The sequence below is a fragment of the Staurois parvus genome, unplaced genomic scaffold (assembly GCF_062004578.1).
Source record: "Staurois parvus isolate SC_StPar_1 unplaced genomic scaffold, SC_StPar_1.0 ptg000362l, whole genome shotgun sequence".
NCBI lineage: Eukaryota > Metazoa > Chordata > Amphibia > Anura > Ranidae > Staurois > Staurois parvus.
Window position 1 is genome coordinate 6,871,347 of NW_028318158.1, and position 24,543 is coordinate 6,895,889.

The window sequence follows — 24,543 nt, forward strand, 5'->3', positions numbered from 1 at the left end:
ACAAAATATATGGCTTCAATCACACCGCACACAAATTGCATGTGATTTGCACAGGAATGCGGTGCGAATCCTGTATGAATCACATGCGATATATGTGAACCCAGGCTTAAAGCAAACATTGTCACTTTGCCCATTTCTCATATAAACGAGACTAAGAAACCATCCAATAATAAAAAATATTTGTGCAAAAGCATGGGCACATCATCTGACTAATCAAGATTAAACAGTCCTCATAGTAGAAAAAGCAAAAGCACATTGCTTCTTCTAGGAAAATAATTTAGCAGTTTCCCACTCTGAGTCCTCATGCACACAGGACGTTTTTACAGCGGCTGTTTTTGGCTTTTGAGGTTTTTTTTCTAGAGCCAGTAAACTCCCCAGCATGTTATCCTATGTGTCCATGCACACAGGCTGTAGTCAGCGTTTTTTGGCAGGGGCAATTTTTGGCTGGGAAAAAAACCCCCAAAATTAGTGAGTTTTTTAGCTGTAAAAATGCTCTAACATTGAAAATCGCAACAAAACGTAAATTGCGACAAATCGCTGCAAACTGGCGTTTTTGGACTTTTAGCCAAAAAAAAAAGAAAAGCTTAAAAAAACGCAAATGCGAAAAAATGTGGCAAAATGCTGGTGAACACTAATGCAAAAACGCTAAAACCGCTGAATAACTCATGTTTCTACCATGACTTTACACAACTAACGTTACCAGCATTAGTAAAAACGCCCCGTGTGCATGGAGCCTGAGGGTTAGCATTCGTAACTTTGTTTCTGTGAATGTTTTCATTTATCCAGGTCATGGGGCTAATAGTAGTAACATTCAACTGGACAACGCTGAAGACTCATTGTAGCTTATCTCAGTTCTAAAGAGTGTCAGGAAGATACCACAGCATTTATAACACCATGAATAGCACAAACATCTTAAAGTGAAAGGCTTTTTTTTTTTTTTTTTTTTTTTTTTTTTAACATGTCATACATACCTGTTCTGTGCAGTAGTTTTGCACAGAACAGCCCTGATCCTCCTCTTCTTAGGTCACGCTCAGCCTCACCCCTCTCTTTCATTGGCTCACTGGCTGTGATGAACAGCGGCAGGCACCAATGGCTTCCACTGCTGTCTCAGTCAATGAGGAGGGAGAGTCCCCAGAGAACCGAGACTCTTGTTCATACCGCTGGATCAAGATGGGGCTCAGGTAAGTATTAGGGGGGCTGCTGCACATGGTTGTTTTACCTTAAAGCTTAGAATATCTGAAGCTAAAAACCTTGAGCCTTTACAACCACTTTAATCCAGTCACCATGGCTGTGATGGCAAATTCTACAGGTTTGCAGTCTTCCTACACCTTAAAAAAATATGTAAAATCCAATAATTTCATATTAATGATAGGTGCCTGCTGTACCATGCACTTGTATTCAAAAGTATCCTGTTCTCTTTGTATTGCTTCCTTTGTGTTAAATCCCTGGGGATCTTGCAAGTCCCTCTGCTTACTTATTAAAAACTGACCACACTAGGCAGAAAAAACAGCAGGGTCAGTTTTCTAGCTATACTGGGAAATCAGCCTGCTCTCCTCCAATGATCAGGCTTGTCTTGACACATCCCCCGCACAGCCATTCACTGGGAAGATCAGTGTCCAGTTTCTCTTCCCCAAGCTCTTATGCAGCTGAGAACAGAGGGTATATATTCACTTAACAAAAAAGGGGGGGTATATATAATGTTTTTATATCTATACGCAAATGTTTTGTCTTTAATTTCTATTTTAAACTGAATAGCTTGTTTTACAAGGTGAGGGTTTACATATTTAAGGTAAGAATGAAGGGACATTCTTTCAAGGACAGTGAGGTGCACAATTTGGACAGAGGACGATCAACATCTACACACTGATTGGATTGAGAGGTCTGTGCTACCTGTGTGCATATCATATGTTCCTGGTATTCATCAGAACTGAAGAAGTGGCATTGAGAATCCACAACACGTCTTCAATATTACAAACGAATTGTAACAAAACAAGTCCAGTTGAATATAACTACTACTAGCTTCTTAGCTGTGGATCAACACTTAGAACAGATGAACACAAAACCAAAGTTATGTACTGATGTTGCCAACATCAACAAATGCAATTTTAAACCTCAACTGTGCTATTCTATTCAAGAAAGACAGAAGGGCGCAAACAACAATAACACGGTCAGATGCTCCATGCTCCAACGATTCCCCCCCCACTCCCGTTGGAGAGATTTCCTATCACTTCCTGTCCTGACCTGTGCCAAGTTTTAGCTGGAGTTCAGCTTTATACATCCGCACTATTCAAGGAGTAAGATACTTACAAGAGGGAGAGAGAATTGCTCAGTGATTTCTGGAGGGTGCATGTTAATGTCCTCTACCAAGTTTTCTGGGTCTCCTCCAGTGGGGTATGGGGGTGGAGGGTAGGGAGGGTACTCTTCAACATATGTATCAGGAGGCTGAACTGTATCCTGATTCACCTCCACCTCTGCTGGGGATGACAGACCTGGGAAGGGGATTCCTTCAGGAATACTGTCTGGACCTAGCTCCGGCGAAGGGATCTCTATGTCCTCGGTGAACATGCCAACATTGTCTTCGGGTGGGGGAATGTCCAGGACATGCAGAGAAGAGGGATCTTCTGTGGGGACTTCATCCTGTACATCTGTGGAGACCTGCAAACTTTGAGTCTCTGTGGAGCTCTCAGAGATCGACGTCACAGGGGTCTGCTTGGGGGCAGAGATGGTCTCCATAGCAGCCAGGGTAGTCCTCTGATACAGAAGCTTTTGAATGTTTGGTCCATTGGGTCCTTCTGGCTCTGTTATGGAGCTACGTTTCTTTAGCGGCCTGGGGGCATTGTACAGTTTCCTTCTCAGAGCCTCCAGGTCAGCGTCACTCTGGTTGCGGTATGGGTTGGATAAAAATGGCAGCAGTTTGGTAGGGCTGAGTGGACGGGGAATCCTTTCGGTCTCCTGGTTTTCACTGCTGGTTGCCGGAGTCTCAGAGTCTGGCTCTGGACTGCTGGATTTAGTCTGTCCATCTACTAAGATGAGGTCTGTATGTAGACTGCCGTTTTGCTGGTTCTGAGCTCCTGCACCACCAATGACTGGTTTACCATAAACTAAAAAGAAACAAAAAAATATATATATATTACACATACTCTTTGAGACTCCAATCCTTTACCATATCAGTAGTTGAACCCTAAGAGGGGCACACCTCCCAACCCCTTTAAGGAAAGCTGATCTACAAACTTTCCATTTTCTTTCTGAAAGTGGAAACTGCTTAGTTCTTGTACCTTGGGGATTCACTGTGTAAAAGAAACAAAAATACACAGCAAACACACAGAGCATTTACCAAAGCTGCTTGAAGAGTGCTGGAAGCTTTGCAAAGCTTAAATGCAGCTTAAAAAAAACAGCACAAGGGTCATAACTTAGTCATTAAGGATGTGTATCTTGTGCTGATGATTCCATGAGGTGAAATCTTCCTCCATCCAGAATAAAGGAGGCAGCATCAATAAAACCTTCAAGGGCTTGTTTACACTTGCGGTTGGAGGCAGTAAAAACAGGCAGGCAATTAGAGCCGTTTTTACTGCTCCCCCTTAATCTTCAAAGGCTAATGTTTCTTACACATTTTTTTTTGTTTTGTAATATATTCCCTAAAACACTGCTTCTAAAGAGAAAGAACGTGGCAAACCCCATGGTTTAAAGGAATGCCAGCGTTGCCTGCAAGTGCTTGGTTATACAGATCAAAAGTACTCAACACATCTGTCAGGCATTGATTTGATTTGGGAACCCAACACCCAACAAATCATTACACAAATACATACAGAACTCTAGATAATGAATAAAGTGAACATCCTAAAAAAAAAAAAAAAAAAGGAAGGATTGTGGTCCTGGGTTTCTTCCCAATATCTGTATTTTTTTTAATCCAAGCTACTGACTGAATTTAGCAAAGAAAAATCTGGCAAAAACCAGAGAATGGATGACCTGTATCTCCAAAAGGCATGTTGGATCAAACTCAAAAACACCTACAGTGCAGCAGAGCAACCCAATTCTGCTGAACAAGACTGAGCCCCAGCAATAGACGATCGTAGATGAATGCTATTCTTACCGCTGGAAAACTGAGCCCGTGTCTGAGCTCTGCTGAGGGCACCCTGTACACTGTAGTTTTTCCCAGGAGTCTGCTGCTTTGTATACATGGAATAGATAGAACTAGCAGCCACCATCTGAGGTTTGTTGAACGGTGGCACTGGCGGGTCTTTGGCCGACTGAGGAGTGAACGGACGAACCGCCACTGCAGGAGGATTATCCAACTTGGCGGGTGGTGGAAGTTCCTGGCTGGAAGGCACAGACAGCCTCTGCTGAACGGATACTTTCTGCTTGTTTGCAGCATAGGTCGAAGTAGGCTTTGGTGGGGTTACCTCCGTCTTTGTATCAGCTGCAGCCGACTGGGGAGCCTGACTGTAGTAAGGCAGGTTGATCTGTTTTGGTTTGGAGGGAACAGGTGGTGGAACTTTTGCCGTGTTTTTATTTGCAGTCTGTAATAGGAGACAAAAAAATATTAACCTTTACTGATAGAAAAAAATTTAAGAAATTCTAGAATTCCAAATCTTAAGTGACCACCTGCAGCAGAACATATATAAGCACCTACATGGGAACCTTTTAAGCCGCTTACAATCAGTGATGCAATTCACTTCTGTCACCCTCCCACAGCTGCTGTTGTGCACGACGCCTGGGTGCTCAATTGGTGGCCCGCCAGTTGTTGCGGAACTACAAGTTCTATCATGCCTCTGGCTTTGGAAATCATACTTGTAACGGTCGGCCTTGCAATGCCTCATGGGACTTGTAGTTCCACAACAGCTGGAGGGCCACAGGTTGAGCACCCATGTAGACTCTACATTTAAAAACAAATTTCAGGCAGGCAGGCTCTTAACTGCAGAATAGACATGCAATAAGCTTATCTGCCTGTTTGTAATCTTCATTAATATATGCGCAGTACAGCTCAGTTTACATTTCCAGCATGGTGCCTGTATACCGAGATAACCGACGTCCTGCATATGCATGGGCGTTACGTCGTACTGCACCAGCCAATCACTCTGAAGAAGCCAGGGAGAAAATGCTGCGCTGGCGAGGGCCCTCGTGGGTGTCAGATCATTGGAGCAGAGGTAAGTATTTCAAACTTTAAATTTTGGTTTATCTTTCAGTTAGTGTATAGAAACTCAGTATGAGGATATATTTCAAGAAAGTACACTTTAGCAGAACTGAAAAAATAATTCAAGTCTACATTGTAGAACCAAAAAACAGAAAAATCAGCACAATGGACATATCTTACAGTCAATAACATTTGTCCCTTGTGCAGATTCCTCTTCTGGTTAGTAAAAATCTTCCTCTATCCTGGCAAGCAATGCTGTGCCTCGGGTTTACTTTCACTATTCCTTGCAGTGCCCTCCAGTATGCAGGCAGGACTACAAGATAATGTGGAGGGGGACCCATTATTCTATTTAGGCAAGGCAAGCAGGTTTCTTAAAAGGAGCAAAGACATATATATGTGCCCTGTTACATGTCAACGTGTGTGAAGTACCTGAACATCTCTGAGCAGATCTTCACTACTCTGATTTTTTCGTAATGTGCCAAGATTGGGGGGAGCGGGAGGAGGCTGAACAGAATCAAACATGGAATTAGGTCTGGTCTTCTTATCTTTGTCCCGTGCTGAGGGATCAGTATCTACAGCTGTAAAGTGAGAAAATATTAGTTGTAACCAAGCTGAGAGAGAAACCATTAGGTGACTAATATTTATCATCGTATCACACCATCCAAGGCAGTACTGCACTAAACTGAGCACAATACATTTCTGTAGCAGAATGAAGATGGAATGAATAACAAATGTTCACAGTAACGGAGAAGAGATTCAGTACAGAGATAAAGTATCAGGATATACATGGAGATGAGACATGTAAACATTTTGTGAAGGTCTCCTGCATTTCTAAAATATTCCCATTCTTCTAGGTCTCACTCACCCTGTCCGCTGGTAGTCACAGAGCCTTTTGCTGTGCTTTGACTCTCGCCATTAACAGTGCTCCAATCAGTACCAGCCTGCAGAAGTTTGATGCTGTGGATGCCGGTGCCTGGAGAATAGATTCAAACTTCACACACAATGCATAGTGTTCCATGGCTGCACAAGATGCTCATTATTCCCAGCTCATCCACACACGTGACATCTCTGAGCCCTGGAAACTCCATTGCTTTAGTGGAGTCAATTTGACCAAAGCAAATGTAAAATGCTCAAGAATGAGACAGGGCACATGCAGAAGACAATATTATAATAAAATATTTTATAAATAGCCAGGGTTTAATATTGGAGCTGAACTACCTATACCTAATCGCACTAGGGAAGCAATAACAAGTACCTGTCTGTTAGAAGCAAATTACTGCATAATCAGAAAAATTTTAAAATTAAAACCCAAAACATTAAAGCTGAAGTTTAATCTGCTTCTATTATTTGACTTCCTTGGTCCCTACTTTCCCCCATAGTCAACATGATCATGACATATCTTTATTAGGACCTGTATTCATTTCATACTTTATTTTAGATTCATGATGTCATCACTGGGTGGGGGGCAGACCGGATCCTGTACACAGCTACCTGAAACCATCACAGCACTCTGCTTGCACCAGGGCTGAGTAGTACTGGGACAGTGGGCTGGCTCTTGGGAGGAGTTATAAAAATATCAAAATGCCTTGATCATTGGGTGTCAGTCTGGAGGAGTGGGCAATGTTAGGGAGCTTGCATTTGCATGCAAACTGCCCACCCATGACGCTGAGCCTCCATGACTAAAAGAACTGAAATCTAAATAATGAAAAAGGCAGGCCTGGGACAGTAAGGTTAGGGTGGAAAGTGCTAGATGATGCTGGACATCCTCCAGTAAGGAAATGAGGTGGGCTCCATCTGGCTCGCTCCAGCTTCTAATGCACACTGTTAGAAGCACATCGCTGCAGTGAAATCAGAGTAAGCAATTTAAGTACAGGAGCGGGCAAGGCTGGAGTTCAGTTTTATTTATTGGATAGGGTTGGGAAGAGAAAATTTCAATCAAATCCCAGAATTTTCCTTCACTTCTTGCCCCTTTGATGCACATACAAGAAACTGGGAGCACAAACAGCAATAGTATTAATGTCTTCAATCTATCAGTGTGTGTTTTTGTCTGTGTCCCCACTGGAAATACCGTTACTTCCTGCCCTGAGAGGAAGTGACAGGAAACCCTAATATTTCTACAGACAGCAATAAAAACCCTACAGAGGTTCTAACCTTTTAATGTGCTTTCAAATATGGAAAAGTTGGGAGTTGTGCTTTAAATCCACAAAAAGCTGTGCATTCAGAGGTAACAGAAATCCCTTCTAAAACCAAAACAAACATCCTGTACAACATGCTGCTATGCATTTTCAGAAATACAGGTAAAACTCATTTTATATAAATATATATACATATATATATATATACACATATATATATACACATACACACACACACATACATATAATATATATATATATATATATATATATATATATACATACACACACACATACATACACACACACACACACACACATTTTATTTATTTCTATAATTTTTATTATTTTTTTAGAGGTAGCTCCTGAAGAGGACAATGACACAATTTCTCAGCACTTACAGTAAAGAACCCTTCCTGGACCTATAACTGCATACAGCTGCGACATTTGTCACCAATGTACACAACAAAACAGTTGAGGAGGAGTAACATTTAACAGTAGGATAAATTACCAGATTGCGCCTTGCCCTGAGCAGTCTTCATGTTGGGAAGAGTCTGGGACTTCAGTGGCACATCCGGTACTTGTGTGGGAGTGGTTCCCTCCAAGTAGGCAGGTTTAACCAGCAGCTCAGGTCTGGATGGCATACGTGGCATGGTGGCAGACTGAATGTAAGGGCCGACAGCTGCCACTCTGCTGGAGATAGGCACAACTTGTGGAGGCAGATTCCCATCAGATGAAATCTAAAGCAAAGAGAGGCGGCAAAGCTTTTCAACACAAACCAAGCACACGGCAAAAGACAATGATTGCAGGAAGAAGCAGCAAAAGAGAGGTACAAGTTTTCTAGGAAGAAAACACGGAAATGGGATTATAGTATGGACACTGAATTGTTACTGTACACCTCAAAGAGCAGTAGTATACATGTTAATTGTAAAATTAAAAAATGTGTTACATTGTACCATTATAAACCCATTGCAATCTCTACTGTCACCAAGAGCTGTAAAACTCAGCAAATACCTGGTGATCCTGACAGTCTTTGAAAGAACTCTTCTTATTGCTAAACTGACTATGCTAGGCATGGAAGCAAATCCGTCCTAGCATGGTTTGTTTGTGTCCCTTCTTTGCCCTTCACAGCTACAGGACACCATGTTCCAGTAGCCCCAAAGTCAGATTATTGTTGCCACACTCCCAGTCAAAATGTTGCAGGAAGGAAGTGACAAAACATGTCAATCCACCCTGTATTCCCCACCTACAGCCTGAGGACACTTTACAGGTCTCTATGGGGCAAAATAGCTTGTACCTATAATGGTGGTGGTGGTGGATGGAAAGTGTATTTTCATGTCTCTGCCCACCACCCTTAGAAGCTGGGAAAAAAAAGAATTTGAAAACACAAATACAAAGATGGCAGGGATAAGCACATTTTACTGCAATAAACACCACTTTGGAAGGGAATTATACAATACTGCAGTAATGGGCTTCAGCTGCTCAATGTTCTGATGTGAAATGATCCATTTGAAAGTAATGACAGCTCAGCAGATTGTAGACCTTTCATCATTAATATGCAAATGGTAGGAGTCAGCAGGCTGGTGTGTCATGTACTAGATATTCCGGTTTGATCCTCTTAGCGAAACAAAAAAAAAAAGCAGAGTGCAATCCCTTCTATAATAAACTGTATTATAAATGTTCCATGGACTGGGATGTAATAACCTATTCTCAGGAACAGCTGTGATCTTTGTAATCTGGGCAAGGAGTCACCATAACCAATGTCGCCCTGCAGTGACAATGTGTAGAAATATTCTTAGTGGCGCCAACATTACTCTGCACTACAAACACTGTATGATCTATGCAACCTATGGGATCATAGTGCAGTCACTTGGTAGCCTGTAATGCCAAAGATCTATAGCCTCATTTCCAAGCCTTCCACTAAGACAGCCCTGGGTTTACATCTATCCCTTGGCAAGCCCTGGGTTTACATCTACCCCTTTGTTCTGGGTTTACATCTACCCCTTGGCAAGTTGGTCTGGCAGACATGGAGCATTCCAAAGACACAGAAACCAAAACATTGACAAAAAAAAATCCCTTGCAATCTATGGTGTTTATATGCCCTATGCAACTGTCCTGCATTGTGCATATGGAAATGGGATTATAGTATGGACAGGGGTGAGTGCTGGTACTGTGTGGCCTGTCCTAAATGGAAACACTCAAATCTATTACTACAGCTGCCAGGGTTCCATAGGATTATTTGCCTCAGGTTTGTGTATCTGGGGATAAAATAGCATTATCCATAGTTGTATACAATACAAAAAATTAACAGGAATTAAGCGATTGACTTATTTGTTATAATAATAACAAAAACAGAAAAAATTTGCAGTTATAAAAGCACAATACCTAGAGGTACCTGCAGATACATAAATAACCGGCTTTTAATGCTGGCCATTCTGAAAAGACAGAATATGCCAAAGCTTGTCTGCTCCTTTCTATCTCACACAAATTCCAAGGGACCACAGAGGCAGTACATCATAGCGATGGGCCTGGAGGAATGTATATGGGTTAAAGGTGACGGAAGGCTACCTAGAAGTATTGCAGCTTTGTGAAATGGTCTTCCATTTGGTGTAATAGGGGGGTTTGGGAGGCTCGCTGCAGACATGTACAGATCTCTAGGTGATTGCTTTATACCTGCAGCAGTTTTCAGGAGCTCTTTAATTGGTCATTTATGGTTTTGGATAGAAGTGAATTTGAGTAGCATAAAGTATACAAATTCTACCAATGGGATTTAACATTTTAAATTGTCTTGTTACTAAATAGCGTCTGTAATTATGCATGTGTATGGGGGCATCCATTTTTCCTTGAGGCATGCACATCCTGTTCTTCCTGCTTAGCAGTGCATTTGGCTTTAGTCCCAAGTACTAGTGTGCTTGGCAGAGTAAGGGTCAGCTAATTTCTACCCATGGAACTTGATTGTTCTGTGTTCATGAGGTAACTTACTGGTACGTTCTCCTTTTGCTGCAGGGCCACTTTCTTCTTCCAGAGACGATCTCGGAGCTCGTTGACGCGTTTGTCCATTGCGGCCACCTCCGAGTTGCGCTTGTTCAGGCTCTCTCTCTGCTGTTGCAGCTTGGCATTCTGCTCCTGGTTCAGCTTGTTCCTCAACTGAATGAAGGCACACAACAAGAGACCCTTAAGACAGAGGACTCTAAAAGACAGGGCAGGCAAAGCTCTGCATGCTAATACACAGCCATTGACAAAACGGAAGGAAAGCCTTGTACAGCTACAGGAAAAGCTACCTCAAAATACAGCACACCTAGATCTATGCCAATGGGAAAAGGTTGTGAGGAAAGAAAGGTTTTAAAGGAAACCTGTGATGACAAAATATACAAGTTGGCAATGGTGAACTTCTCCCATGAAAATGCTAGTTGCCTGGCTGTCAAGCTGAACCAAAGGCTTTAATGATTTTGAATGTCATGATCTGGGATGGGTATGTAGATCAGGAGTGCTTTCCTCTGACTTCACAAGCATACTTGTTCCAGTCTGAAAACAGTGTGGCCAGACACAACCAGGGAACTAGCATTTTCAATAAGAGGTTTCAATTTGGTCTGCTAGACCATAATCAATCAATAAAACTGATGCAAGCAATTTTATTTTTCTAATACATGCCATCTGTCACAAACCGCTATTTTCATAGCTCGCTCTTTCCATAAAAATTATAAAAAATAAATAAAAAATACCACAACCAACCAACCTGACCTTCATGCCGACAGTCTGGTCTGTGATGTAAAGTGTATTGCAGGGATGCAAAGCACATGCCTTCAACACACCTGTTTTCTCTCGAAGTCCTCCTTCTAATCTCCTACCTGTTACAAACCTTAAAACAAAGCTGAGCTTTGCTCATCCAAGATAAAATACCAGGTTTTCTGTAATCCCTCCCCCATCCCTAGAATATATATATACACAATGGGTATAGAAAAGAATCACCCCCCCCCCCCCCCCCCCTTTAAAATAATCACATTTTGTTTCTTTGCAGCCTGAAATGAAGACAGACACAGTTTTTGTTTAATCCAGCTGTATTTACTCAATACAACTTATAATGTCCAAGTGAAAGATAGAACACCAACAAGTCAGAAAAAAAAAATAAAACAATTCAAAAAACAGAATTGCCGAGTTAGAAAAAGGATCACCCCCTTGTATTTTGTTGAACCACCTTTTACTTCAATAGCAGCCTTTACTTGGTTGAGATATGTCTGTACTAACTTTGCACATCTAGACTTTGCAATATTTGCACACTCTTCTCCGCAGAACTGCTCAAGTTCAGTTAAATTTGATAGTGACAGTTTGTGGACTGCAGTCTTTCCACAGATTTTCAATGGGGTTTAAGTCTGGGCTCTGACTAGGCCATGCAAGGACATTCACCTTCTACTCCTTCCACCACTGTGTGGTAATTTTTGCTGTGGGTTTTGGGTCATTGTCATGTTGGAAGGCAAACCTTCTTCTCATTGACAACTTTCTGGCAGAGGGCAGCAGATTTTCCTCAAGAATGTGACGGTATTTTGCCCCATCCATTTTTCCTTCTATTCTGACAAGTGTTCCAGTCCCTGCTGCACAGAAACCCCCCATAACAGGATATTACCACCTCCATGCTTTACTGCAGGAATTGCGTTATTTGGATGGTGAGCTGTATTGGATTTCTGCCAGATATAGAATTTATTGTTGTTGAGGCCAAAGTATTAAATTTCAGTCTCATCTAACCAGAACACCTTTTTCAATGTGGCCTCAGAATTGTCAAGGTGCATTTTGGCAAAGCTCAGTTGTGACTGCATGTGGCATTTCTTGAGGAATGGATTTTTTCTTGCAACCCTCCCATATAAGCCACATTTGTGGAGAATTTGTGACATTGTCACATGCACACAATGACCACTCTTCATGATAAATTCCTGTAACTGCTTTAGAGTTGCTGTAGGCCTCTTAGTAGCCTCTCTGACCAGTTTCCTCCTGGCTCTTTCATCCAGTTTGGAGAGATGTCATGATTCACGGAGGGTCTGTGTTCTACCAAATACCTTCCACTTTTTAATAATAGATTTCACTGTGATTTTAGGCATTGATAAAGCGTTTGGAATTTTTTTGTATCCATCTCCTGTCTTGTGCCTATCCACAACTTAATCCCGGAGACCTTTTGACAGTGCCTTGCAACCCATAGTTGATTGTTTGCTTCAGTTACACTACCAGGACTGAAATGCTCCAGAAAAGCCCTTTTCATGCTGAGCTAATCAAAATGACCCCAGCTGAAAGCCAAATGTCTTTGTGTGCCATTGAGAAGGTGATTAGATACACCTGATTTGAGTTTTCAAGCCATTTTTTCCAACTCAGTGATTCTGTTTTTGAACTTTTTTTTTTAGTTTTTCCTGACATGTTGGTGTTACATCTTCCACTTGGATGTTATCCAAGTGGATCACAACAAAATGTGATTATTTTAAAGGGGGTAATTATTTTCTATACCCACTGTACCTCTCCTCTGGCTCCAGAACCAAAATGCCAGATTCTTTCAGATATGGACGAACATACAGCTATTTGACAGCACTGGGCCTATCAATCACACAGGAAATCCATTGCCCTGTGTAAGCTACATTTCAGATGCATAGTAACCTACTTAGGACTTATGACTCCAGGCAGCTGAAAGGTGCAACATGGGAGCAAAATGAAGGCAAGTATAAGCAGCTAGGGTAAGGCCAAGTTAAAGTGACCCTACCATTTTGCCCTAGATCATGGGTGTCAAACTGGCGGCCCTCCAGCTGTTGCGAAACTACAAGTCCCATCATACCTCTACCTTTGGGAGTCATGCTTGTAACTGTCAATCTTGCAATGCCTCATGGGACTTATAGTTTGGAAACAGCTGGAGGGCCGCCAGTTTGACACCTGTAACCTAGGTGGCCAAAGCACAGGTTCAATTTCAGCTGTCACTCAGCCTCTTGACTTCATAGATACTGTTCAATGGCAGGAATGTAAAATATACTCATCAGATCATGTCAAACTAAGCCAGCAACAAAATTCATCATGAACGATGCCACTTGGACATTTATTAATAATCCTTATTTTAGTATATTTATCCAAATTAACTAACCATGACAACATTTCAGCTTACTGCATTTCTATATAAAGTATCAATCTTATGTTTATGTTATAGGGTCTCTAAGCCCACACTGTAAATTTCATGCTTTTTATTTAATACTATGCTGGTAAAAGAACTATGTCAAAAAAGTCAGACTGGACCAACAGTACTCCTAAGAAATAAATAACTTGCTCCAAAAAAAGTATCATTGTACTCAATTGATGGACCTTCCAGTGAAAAGGAATGGAATACATGGTGCACATATCTGGCTGCTGGGGAATACACTAGATGCTGGGAAGATTCTGAATAAAAGGATTGTGTGACACTGGGCAGGCCGAATAGTGAGGATCACCATGGTCTACATCAGGCCTTGAAATTTCCACTAGTCTGCTCGCCAATGGCGAGTGGAAATTATGGTGGGGACAAGTGTGTCCCCCAGGGCCGTCTTGCTGAGCAGACTCGGAGCTCAGGCCGGATCTGTCATTTGCACTGGGAGCCGTCAGACTGCTCACTAGCTGATTGCAGTGAAAGCAAAGGAAGGAGTGTGTGCTGTGCTCTCTGCCTCCCCCTAGAGTACAGTACCCGGATTTGTGAGTGAACAACGAAGTACTGCAACTTTTTATAGGGGTGTGTGTGTGTGTACACGTGTATGCATGTACATCTGTCTGTGTGTATGTACGTGTGTAACTGTACATGTGTCTGCGTGTATGTACATGTATGTGTACATGTGTGTTTGTGTGTACGTACGTACGTGTCTGTGTGTGCATGTATGTACAGGTGTCTGTATACGTATGTACATGTGTCTGTGTATTTCTGTGTATGTACATGTATCTGTGTGTATGCGTGTCTGTACGTGCCTGTGTGTGTATACATACGTGTGTGTGTGTGTGTGTGTGTGTGTGTGTGTGTGTGTGTGTACACAGGTGTCTCTGTTTGTTGGTGGCAATTAACTATTAAGGCCTGGCTAGTAGCTCAGGACTTGAAATTTTAAGCCCTGGTCTACATAATCACATGCTATGAGCAAAATACTCAGCCTGCCAGGAGGGACTGAAGATAAATATACCAAAAAGGTGCCGATCCTTTAGGGGCAAAATCGCTCACTCCATTAACTTACCTGCAGCTCTTTGTATAGCCGGTCAAGTTCAGCAACTGCTGACTGGTTGTCATGGTAACCCTCAATACGCCCGTTCTTTAGCATCTCCAGCTGTCTATTCAGCTCCTCCACTTTAGCCACGGCTACCATCAGCTCCTTCTGCTTCTGCTGGAACAGGTTATTCATTTGCTCGATCTCCTCCACTGATGAGTAAGATGAGAAAATCAAAACATTACCTCTCCATGTAATATTTTTTCTGAATAAAAAAAAAAAAAAAAAAGAAAAATCAACACAGAAGGAGAGCCTTACTTAATCTGCCATTGCTGAGCCTCTTCTGCTCCACATGACCCTTCAGGGCTCGCACTTTTTTCAGCTTGGCTTCCTGATTCTCAGCAATCTCCTTCAAGCGTTTCAGCTTCTCTTGCTCGCTGGCCTGCTGCTGACGCTGGTCTTGCTGTTTCAGATATTTCAGCCTCTGTTCCTAAAGGAAACCAGAGAGGTCATGTCAAATAATGGCAAAGAGGACCCTAAACATTGGCAGCCCCCTCATGGAATCTAAGGATAGTTTACAGTAGATTTCACATTTCATTATTCTTTTTGAGTCAGCAGAGTGAATAATGCGGGAGTTAAAAATTAAGTTGCTTGCCCAGCATATAAAAAAGAAAAAAAGCATTCAAGTAAATGATTTCCTTTAAATATAGCTACTGTATAACAAGATTTGTCTTTCAAATATTTGTAGGCTTACTCAATAAAGCAGCACAAAGGAAAGCAGATAACTGATCTGACTGCCATAAGCTTAAATCTCAATGGCAAATAATATGTACTACCTGTAACACTTCAACCTACTCTACTCTGTTTAGTAGGGTATTAGATCCTTGTCTAATTAATAACCAATTACTTCAATGAAATTGCCCCAATGGATTTACCTTTGTAGCCAGCATTAGCTGTTGGGATTCTATTTGCTGCTGCTGTCGGGCCGCCATTTCCTGAAGTTCCGCTAGGGTCATGTCCATTCTGGGACCATTCACCTGTTAACAGATATGAGTATTGCATAAATCACACAAGTAAATGAATACATTAAATAAAAAAAAGGCATGATTACACAGCAGCGTGTGTGCGCGCGTGCGTGTGCGTGTGTGTCCCCAAAAATGAATGTACATGCTTTTTTTTTTTTCATTCTTTTGCACCAAAAGAAGCACCTGCACAGTTTCAAAATCATGCTGCACTATGTTACACTCAACGTTCACTGAAGTTTACAATCACTTTAGAGAGAGCAATCATGTTACATTTAATAAGGACCTTAAATGTGGGAAATGCAGCCATTTTTGTTCTTAAGGTACAATGAAATGTCTGCTAGACACTTAAAATGAGAACAAGTCACAGAACATTGTGTATTGTGCTTGCGAGATCAATATTTCCTCCTTGTGTCTTCCTCTACTCAGAAAAAAGAATGTAAAGTCAGTTCTTCAAAAATGGGGCAGACGTTTGTCTGAATTGCCTATTCTCTAAGGTACTGCGCATGTCACCTCAAAGACAGAGGGGCATGGATACAGGTTTTCTTTAAAGAGACCCTGTAACCAGACCTGACATTTTATTTTTAAGGCTTTATACAAAAAGGCTCTGTCCTTGAAAGTGGAACCTCACGCTCTCAATTAACCTTGACTATTTGTAATCCTTATGCTGCTAGAATTAGTAAATAGATAAGCAAATATGATAGGACTTGCCTGTTTTAATTTTTTTGTAACATTTCTTCAGTTACTTCCTGGTTTCCAGGCCTAGGCAAATGGTGCCATACATTCCAGGATTCTTCAACAGAGGGGGGATTTTCAAAGTTAAGCACACCCTCCTGCCTGCCTAAGCGAAGGGCAGATGGATTGCAGGAAGTGCTACATGAATAATGTGCCCTTATTCAAGATGGCCATGGCCAGGAATGCTAGAGGTTATTTTTCAAAAGTAATATTTCAGTAAACAAAGCATGGAGACATAGGTGGGGGAGTTTGTTTTACATATTAAAAAAATCAATGAAATAGCATTTTGATTTGTTGTGCTCAGATAGTGTAGTTGCGCTTTAAGTTACCAACACTATGTTTTACAGGAATTCAACACTTCCAGATTTTGTTGGATTCCTGTGTTTGCGCTCAGCGGTTAAATCCACCAGCATTGCAGGACAAAGTGGCGATGAAGGGTGTTGGCAGGGGATACCATAGAGTGCAGCGGGTAAATCTGAGACTCCTTAAAAGGGTTAGATTCTAAAATGTCCTTAGGGCAACAGTTTCTCTTTGTTACAGCAGAAATGAGAGGCAGAAACTTATTAATTTCTTTGCAGGGGATACTTCATTTTTATTTTAACAACCAAGTCACTTTCAGGGTTCAAAAAAAACAAATTAAGACACGCACAACATCACTGCTGCCAACTAGACAAACTAGGAGCTTATAATAAATAGAACTCTTACATATGTATCAGCTTTAATTTATTATTCTACAACAGTTAAGGTTGCATCAATACCATTTCTTTACCAGGAAGTACGACTACCGATACTTTCATTCAAGTACTGGTCGATATCCAGTACAGATACCTTTGCAGTGTGATTTGATTTCATATAAAATGAATGGGCTCAATTCGCACTGCAAAGAATTGCATGCGATTTGAACAGAAATGAGGTGTGATTCCTACCCGAATCGCATGGGGTTTCTTGCACAACTCCTGTGTGAACCCAGGCTTGTCATAGTGACTTGAGCCTGGGTTCACACAGAAGCAGTGTGGGAAACCTCCCTGCATGGCAGGTTCCATAAAGGAAGCTCCCGATCCAACTGCAGACATCAGTGGCTGTGGTTTGGGCTCCCCCTGTCTCTCTCACGGCTTTGTTCCCTGCATCTCCAGCGGCTCTCTCTCCCCAGCTGCCAGCTGTTCGAGCCATCCACTGGACCCTCTTCCCATCCCCCCGGTCCTGCTGTACCAGATTGCCATGATCCCTCGCTGTCAAACACAGAAAAGCTGCTTCCCCAATCCGGTGAAATTCCCGTGGTTTTCTCTCCTTTCCTCACAGTGCTGACAGTACTATGCTGAGCTAGACTGATTCTGATTGGTCAGTGCCATCCATGTGATGGTGCTGATCAATTAGAATCTCTGTAAACCATACTGGCTAAGCAACACAGACAGGAAATTAAAGCACAGCTCCACCCAAAAGGGGAAGTTCCGTTTTAAGCCTTTATCCCACGCTCCCATTAAGGATTGGCACCTTTGGGGAGAGGAGGGGGAGCTGGTACCCGAATTTGACAGGTACCAGCTCCCACTTCCGCTGCGATTGCCTAGGCGATCGGAAGCGGAAGTTGCCCTCCCTCCCCAAAGTCTTGTGCTACACGTGACAGGTCCCAGAAGACTACTGGGCCATTCACAAAGCGCAGCACTTCTCGCACATGAGCAGTGGGCACCTGGCTGTGAAGCCGCAAGCTGTCACAGCCGGATGCCCACACTAAAGATACCGGCGCCAGGGAGAGAAGACAGCCGGTGAAACCAGCCGTGGTGAGGACACCGCTGGCCCAAGGGACAGGTAAGTGTCTATTTTAAAAGTCAGCAGCTACAGTTTTTGTAGCTGCTAACTTTTTTTTTTTTCAGGTGGAACTCAGCTTTAAGCTGATGTCCGCAGTTGGATTGGGAGCCAGAGCTTTGCTGGTGGAACCCTTCATGCAGGTAGGTTTCCTGCACTGCTCCTGTGCGAACTCAAGGTCAATGTCACTATGAAAAGCCTGGGTTCACACCAGAGCTGTGCTGGAAAATGCATGCGATTCAGACAGGAATCACACCATATTCCTGTTCAAATCGCATGCAATTCTTTGCAGTGCGATTTGAGCCCATTCTTTTTCTCTGGGCTCGAATCGCACCACAAAAAAAGTATTAGTTTCAGGTATCAGAAGTATTTGCACTAGTGTGAATCCTCGTGCAAGTACTTGGTATTGGTGCAACCCGAACAACAGTTTATTATAATTAAACATCTGTTTCCATGTCTATCTACAGCTAAAGCTTTTATTCTCCCCCATATTGAATAAAGTAGGGGAGAAATAAAACCATTGTCCGTTTTTACTTCCATCTGAGTCTCATTGGGGAGATTTCCCTGTGGAGCACCTATGGAGAGATCTCAAAACAGCAGTTGGGAAAAGGAACCCTTCCAATCTGAGAGACCTGGAGCAGTTGACGAAAGAAGAGTGGTCCTAAATTCCAGTAGAGAGGTGTAAGAAAATCATTGATGGTTACAGGAAGCAATTGATTTCCGTTATTTTTCCAAGAGGTGTGCTTCCAAATATTAAATTGAAGTTGCCAACAATTTTGTCCAGTCCATTGATGGGGTTTTGCATGTAATGTGTCAAATTTGGCTTTTTATTTCTCTGCTTTTTTGTGTCATACCAAACAAAACAAACAGACAGGAGAATGCCTAAACATTTGTAATTGCAACAATTTTCTGAGCGAAAGGGAGCATTATCTGACAGAAATGCAGGGGTGCCAGTATTTTTGGCCGTGACTATATATTCTTTTTCAGCTTGGAGTTTTGTGTTTGTCTACAGCGAAGTGATGCATCACACTTACCCCATTTTCCATTATCATTCTGTCTGCAGGGCCTTTTACGCCATTCCGTCTTATGTTGGGGTCGTTTGCTCTCTGTACATTAACTGCATTTACACAAAAAAAATAAAAAAAAATATCAAAGTATGTTTAACTTTCCAAAAAAAAAAAAATCATGGATCAACACATCCATAAAAATGTCAGCAAGAACCAGTGGTATCAGCTTGGCATGAGGCCTGAAGGAAGTTCTTGCTTTCTGTTGAACTGATAAGCCACTTCTCATGATGTCTGGTTCATAGATACAAACTGCAGGAACTAATTCCTTACCAATAGACACCCAAAGTATTGAAATCAGAGGATCAGCAAAACAGCATTTTCAGATGGCTCACTTTTTCACCCATAGCAGATTTCCTATATAGAGTAGCTCCAGGCAAGTAGGATCAAAGAACTGCTAATGCAATGCAGGAAATACAAGTCAAAATCCGCTCAGTGAACCTTTACCTTGGTGTACAGCTGTTCCACCTCATTTTCAGCTCTCTGGCCTCACTGTTGGTGGCACTGTAGCAAAAGCAATTTAGACAGTGCTCCTGCACAAGTGTGCCAGCAGAGAAATCCAAGCAGCCAAGCAAGGCAGCCATTGCAGGGAAAGATAGGTATTAGAATGGTGGCAGCGCAGAGTATAGGGCCCAAAGTGACAAAGTCTAAGCAGAGTGTGCAGTGCATTGATGTAATCACACTGGTGAGGCTGGGAGTTCCCAGAGTTTGGTGTTCCTAGCCAGGGGCGGAATGACAACTCATGGGGCCCCCAGGCAATAGGGGATCATGGGGCCCCTGTGTCCTTGCCCAAACTCAAAAAAGCCTATGAAAAAAGGTACCAGGGGCATCTCATGGGGCCCCCTACTGACCCCGGGCCCTCGGGCAGTGCCCGAGTTTCCAAATGGTCAGTCCGCCCCTGTTCTTAGCACACTACACCCTAGATGAAATATGAAAGACCTGGACAAGTAGGCCTATCCTGATGTGTGTATTTCAAGGGTTCATTTGTCAGGAGTAGTAACATTCATTGGGATCTACAAACATATCCTCCGCTGTATTTTTTCACAGTCATTTGTTATAAAAACACAATCTCCAGCTTCAGTTCACGTGTACAGTTGAATAAACCTGTCTGCCCGGCTCATTGAGAGTCAGATGTTTGTTTATGTATAAACTGCAAAAAAATAGTAAACACATGAAATCAAAAGGAGGTGAAAAAGAGGCGCCAAGCATATTCCATAACCCAACAAATCATCACTTCATCGTGACAATACAGGACATACAATTCAGTCCAAAAATAATTGTATTTCCAATTACCAGAAGAAACACAGGAAGGCGAGGGATAAGACTGATGATGGGTATGTGGGTGTAACAACATGATCAAGACGACGCTGTACAAATAATAATGCTGTGCATGACTCAAAGTCACTTGGCCTCAGCATCCTTCATGGTACACTATGTGTCCAAAAAAATGGGGACACCCCTCCAAAAGACCAAATAAAAGTTCAGGTGTTTCCAGGGAGGTGTAAGTTCATGCCACAGGGTACAAAGACATTTTAGACAATTGTGTGCATCCAGCCCTGTGATAACAGTTTGAGAAAGGACCTTTTCTGTTCCAGAATGAGTGTGGACAAAGTCAGCTCCACATAGACATGGTTTTATGAGTTTGGTGTGGAGGCCTGCACAGGGCCCTGACCCCAATCCTACGAAACACCTTTGGGATGAATTAAAATGCCAATTACACACCAGGTCTTCCAATCCAAGATCAGTATATGACCTCACAAATGCTCCTTAGAGGAATGGGCAAACATTCCCACAAATATAATGTGAAAAGCCTTCCTAGAAGAGTGAAGGCTGTTAAAGCCGCAAATGGAGTAAAGCAGGGGAAGAACTTCATTATAATGGTCTTTGTTTGGATTGGGATGTCCAACAAGATCATAGGAGTGTGAGCCACAATCTTTTAGCTATATAGGAGATATTTACTAAAACTGGAGAGTGCAAAATCTAGTGCAACTCTGCATGGAAGCCAATCATCTTCCAGGTTTTAGGCTAGGTTCACATATGTGCGAGTGGTGCCGCTACAGATCCGTACGAAAATCCGTGCAGCCACACCACCCGCACAGTGGAATGCGGACCCTCGGGCGGGTGCCATTAGTTCTAATGCAATGCCGCCCGCACTGGAAAACGCAACCGTACTGGGAAGTGAGGTTCCCGTGCGGGCTGCGTTTTCAGAAGAAGTGCAGGGACTTCTTCCTTGCGTGTCACGGGGCACGGGAGTCCATTCAAATGAATGGGCTCTCGTGCCCGCGCAAAACACGGCTCACACATATGTGAACCAGGAGTTATTGCCAAAGCTTAACTGAACAAGCTGAAATTAGAATCTGGTGCAGCTGTGCGTGATAGCCAATCAGCTTCTGAGTGCACCAGTTTTAGTAAATCTCCCCCCATAGTGTATCATCACTGCAGTGAATATATGCTTAGCCCTTTAAAATGAGCCTTTTAGTGCATTGCCAAGAGTCAAGCTAATTTAAAAAAAAAAAAAAATACTGTAAAGTTCAACTTTATTTAAAAAAATAACAAACATGTTATACTTACCCGTTCTGTGCAATGAATTTAAACAGAGCAGCGCTAATCCTCCTCTTCTGGGGTCCCCTGCTGGCGCACCAGGCTCCTTCTCTTCTCGGTGTGCCACCATAGGAAGCCCCTTCCTATGGTGGCACATCTGCACACTCGACCCCGAGCCGCACAGCCTAAATCCACAGGCACAGACAGCACGGCTCAGCCCCATTCCTCGCTTCTTCGTCACACTATTTGACTGACCGCAGCTCCTCAGCAAAGCCGGTGAAAGCGGGGAGAGCCGCAACAGACAGGCACAGTGTTGGATTGAGTGACAACTATGGCAATTATAAGGGGAGGTAAGGGAGCGACATTACTTCCTAAACATTTTTTACCTTAATGGAGGAAATGCATTACAGTAAAAAACGTTTAGGCTTTAGAACCACTTTAAAGAGCAAATTTTGGGCAAAAAGTCTCAGCCAGAGATCAATGTTTTCCGGCAAACACATAATTTGTACTAAATTTCAAAGCTTTAATCAAGTTGCCTTCAAGACACCTTGTAAAAATTACAAGCATACCCAGCACTCTAATGATTGTGGAATATAATAAAAATGCTGAACATATAAAAAGGATCCACATACAATAACAATTAGGTGACAAATGTCACCAGAAACAATGTAACAAACTAGCAAACATGCAGGAATCAGCATATATCAATATATAAACAGTCCTTCCAGGTGGTAGTTGATAGGAAACGTGTGGACAACGGAGGGGCTGAAGCACACACAATCACCAGCAACTCCTCGCCAAGGATGTGGGGAATCCCTAAGAAGACATGCAAAAGGAACACAGCAGGGCACCAAAGTAACAACAGTGGAACTTTATTCAAAGAGCACTTACATGTAAAACCTCCACGGTCAGCGTCCTGAGTCAGTACAATGTGCAGAGACAGCTCTCTCCAGGGTGGTGGAGCTGACGGTAGCTGCAGGGCACAACGACAGACCCGCTGGAGTTAGAAGTCCCCTGCGCCTCTCCGTGAGCTCCCGCCAGATGGCGTCACTCAAGACGCTGACCGTGGAGGTTTTAAATGTAAGTGCTTTTTGAATAAAGTTCCACTGTTACTCACGCTGACCTGGCGCCCTGCTGGGTTCCTTTTGCAAATCAAGTTGCCTTCATCTGCGTTCTCTGCAGTCCAGAATACAGCTCACAGGGTTGCTAGCACTGCGTTTCCTTAACATTCTGCTCTTCCGCTCTCCCTGCATCCTGTATCATTACATACAAACGTCCAGGAAAGGTTTCACTCTGATTGAATGGCTGAAGAAACGTCTTAGTTCTGCAGTTTTAAATTCAGCCACTGCTGTCTGTCTGTACTAATGGGGTAAGGGCCCATGTACACTGCAGCTCCTAAACTGACTTTCAGGAGTTGTTCAACATTTTATTTCAGCAGCCCCTGAACTCTCCCTAATGTTTTCCTATGTGTCCATGTACACAGCCATTTACGGCAATTGAGTTTACAGTCGTTTTTTTAAAACGCACCAAACTTGCGTTCAGGAGTAGATTTTACTGGCCTTCCAAATGCCAAACACATGTAAACGCGGTTAACCGCGTTTATAAGCGTTTCATTTAGAATTTTTTTTTAACTGTTCCATGTCCAGATGCTGTCCAGAGCCTTCTTTCATCATCAGAAATGCAAGCAAACGGTTTTTCATGTATTCAAATGAGCCCGGTACACCAGCGCAGTCAGTTCCAGGTTTCGCGTGAAGGCAAAAATGGTAGAACGTGCCACATTATACTCATGATGGGATCCATAGTGAATACAACCAGAAAAGACAGGTCATCTCAACACATTCTGCTCTCTCTGCTTCTGCTCTATTTCTCTCAAAATTTCTGAAATTGTTAATTTACTATTTTTCAGTGCATTCTGGGCATTTGGGAAGGTCTCCGGAGGTTCTCTTTAAAAACGCAAATGCATATAAACGTGGTATGCAAACGAGGCTAAACTGCCGTTTTTTAACCTTCGTTTTCTAGCAGTCAGTTTCCATCGTTCAGAAGAGTTTTCCAAACGCCCCGTGTACATGAGCCCTAAGGCTTCCGTATCTCAACATCACCCCTTAATTTTAACTACAGTGCCCTGTTAAAAACACAACAAAAATCAGTGCACATATATGGGGAAAAGGAGCTCATAGTCTCGTGAAGTGCTATACAAGAATTACAGATAGCTGCAAATACTCCCTTCTCATTCCAAGAATACCTCTCTTTAGCAATGGCAATATTATTTCCCTTGCAACAACACAATTCAGTACTAACCATGATTTTTTTTTTTTTTTTTGCATTAACAGCTATATTTTCAGGACAAGCTTTTGGGGGTCCACCCCATTCCTCAAAGTCCAAGCAGTACTGCTTGGGCCGAGAAGGAGAGGCCTGAAAAATGTAACTATTAGGACAAATTAAAAAGAGGATAAATGGACAGTCCCGAATTCACCTGTATTTTTTGCAAGATAAAACCTAAAGCTAGCCTAAAAGGGATTTAGACACTGCATTTTTCTTCATTAAAGCACTGAGATTTACTCAGGTGGCTATTATGAGGGTTAACCCTTCCATTCAGGAATCAGTCTATGCACATGGTGAAACAAACAGCAATTTCTTTAACCACTTAAGCTCCATAAGATTTACCCCCCCCCCCCCACCACCACCACCACCACCTTCATGACCAGGCCATTTTTTGTTATACGGCGCAGCGTTACTTTAACTGATAATTGTGCGATCATGCAAATGCTGTACATAAATGAAATTTATATAAATTTTTTCTCAACAATATAGCTTCTGGTGGTATTTGATTATCACTGGGTTTCTTTATTTTTTGCGCTACAAAAAGAAAAAAAAAACAAAAAAAACACAACACTATTTTTTTACTTTTAGTTATAAAACATATCCAATTAAAAA

General features: G+C 42.4%; 1 protein-coding gene across 3 annotated transcripts in view; it reads right to left on the reverse strand.

Annotated features, from left to right (window-relative positions):
* TP53BP2 (tumor protein p53 binding protein 2) overlaps positions 1-24,543 on the reverse strand; it is a 96,424-nt gene that overhangs the window by 21,447 nt on the left and 50,434 nt on the right. For all 3 annotated transcript variants that reach the window (XM_089685065.1, XM_089685064.1, XM_089685066.1), the window contains 10 exons: positions 19,039-19,121; positions 15,383-15,484; positions 14,766-14,937; positions 14,478-14,659; positions 10,249-10,413; positions 7,778-8,006; positions 5,997-6,104; positions 5,561-5,709; positions 4,091-4,517; positions 2,308-3,101 (listed from right to left, as the gene is read on the reverse strand). In XM_089685065.1, coding sequence (XP_089541191.1) covers positions 2,308-3,101; positions 4,091-4,517; positions 5,561-5,709; positions 5,997-6,104; positions 7,778-8,006; positions 10,249-10,413; positions 14,478-14,659; positions 14,766-14,937; positions 15,383-15,484; positions 19,039-19,121 — 2,411 coding nt within the window. The remainder of the gene's footprint in view (positions 1-2,307; positions 3,102-4,090; positions 4,518-5,560; positions 5,710-5,996; positions 6,105-7,777; positions 8,007-10,248; positions 10,414-14,477; positions 14,660-14,765; positions 14,938-15,382; positions 15,485-19,038; positions 19,122-24,543) is intronic.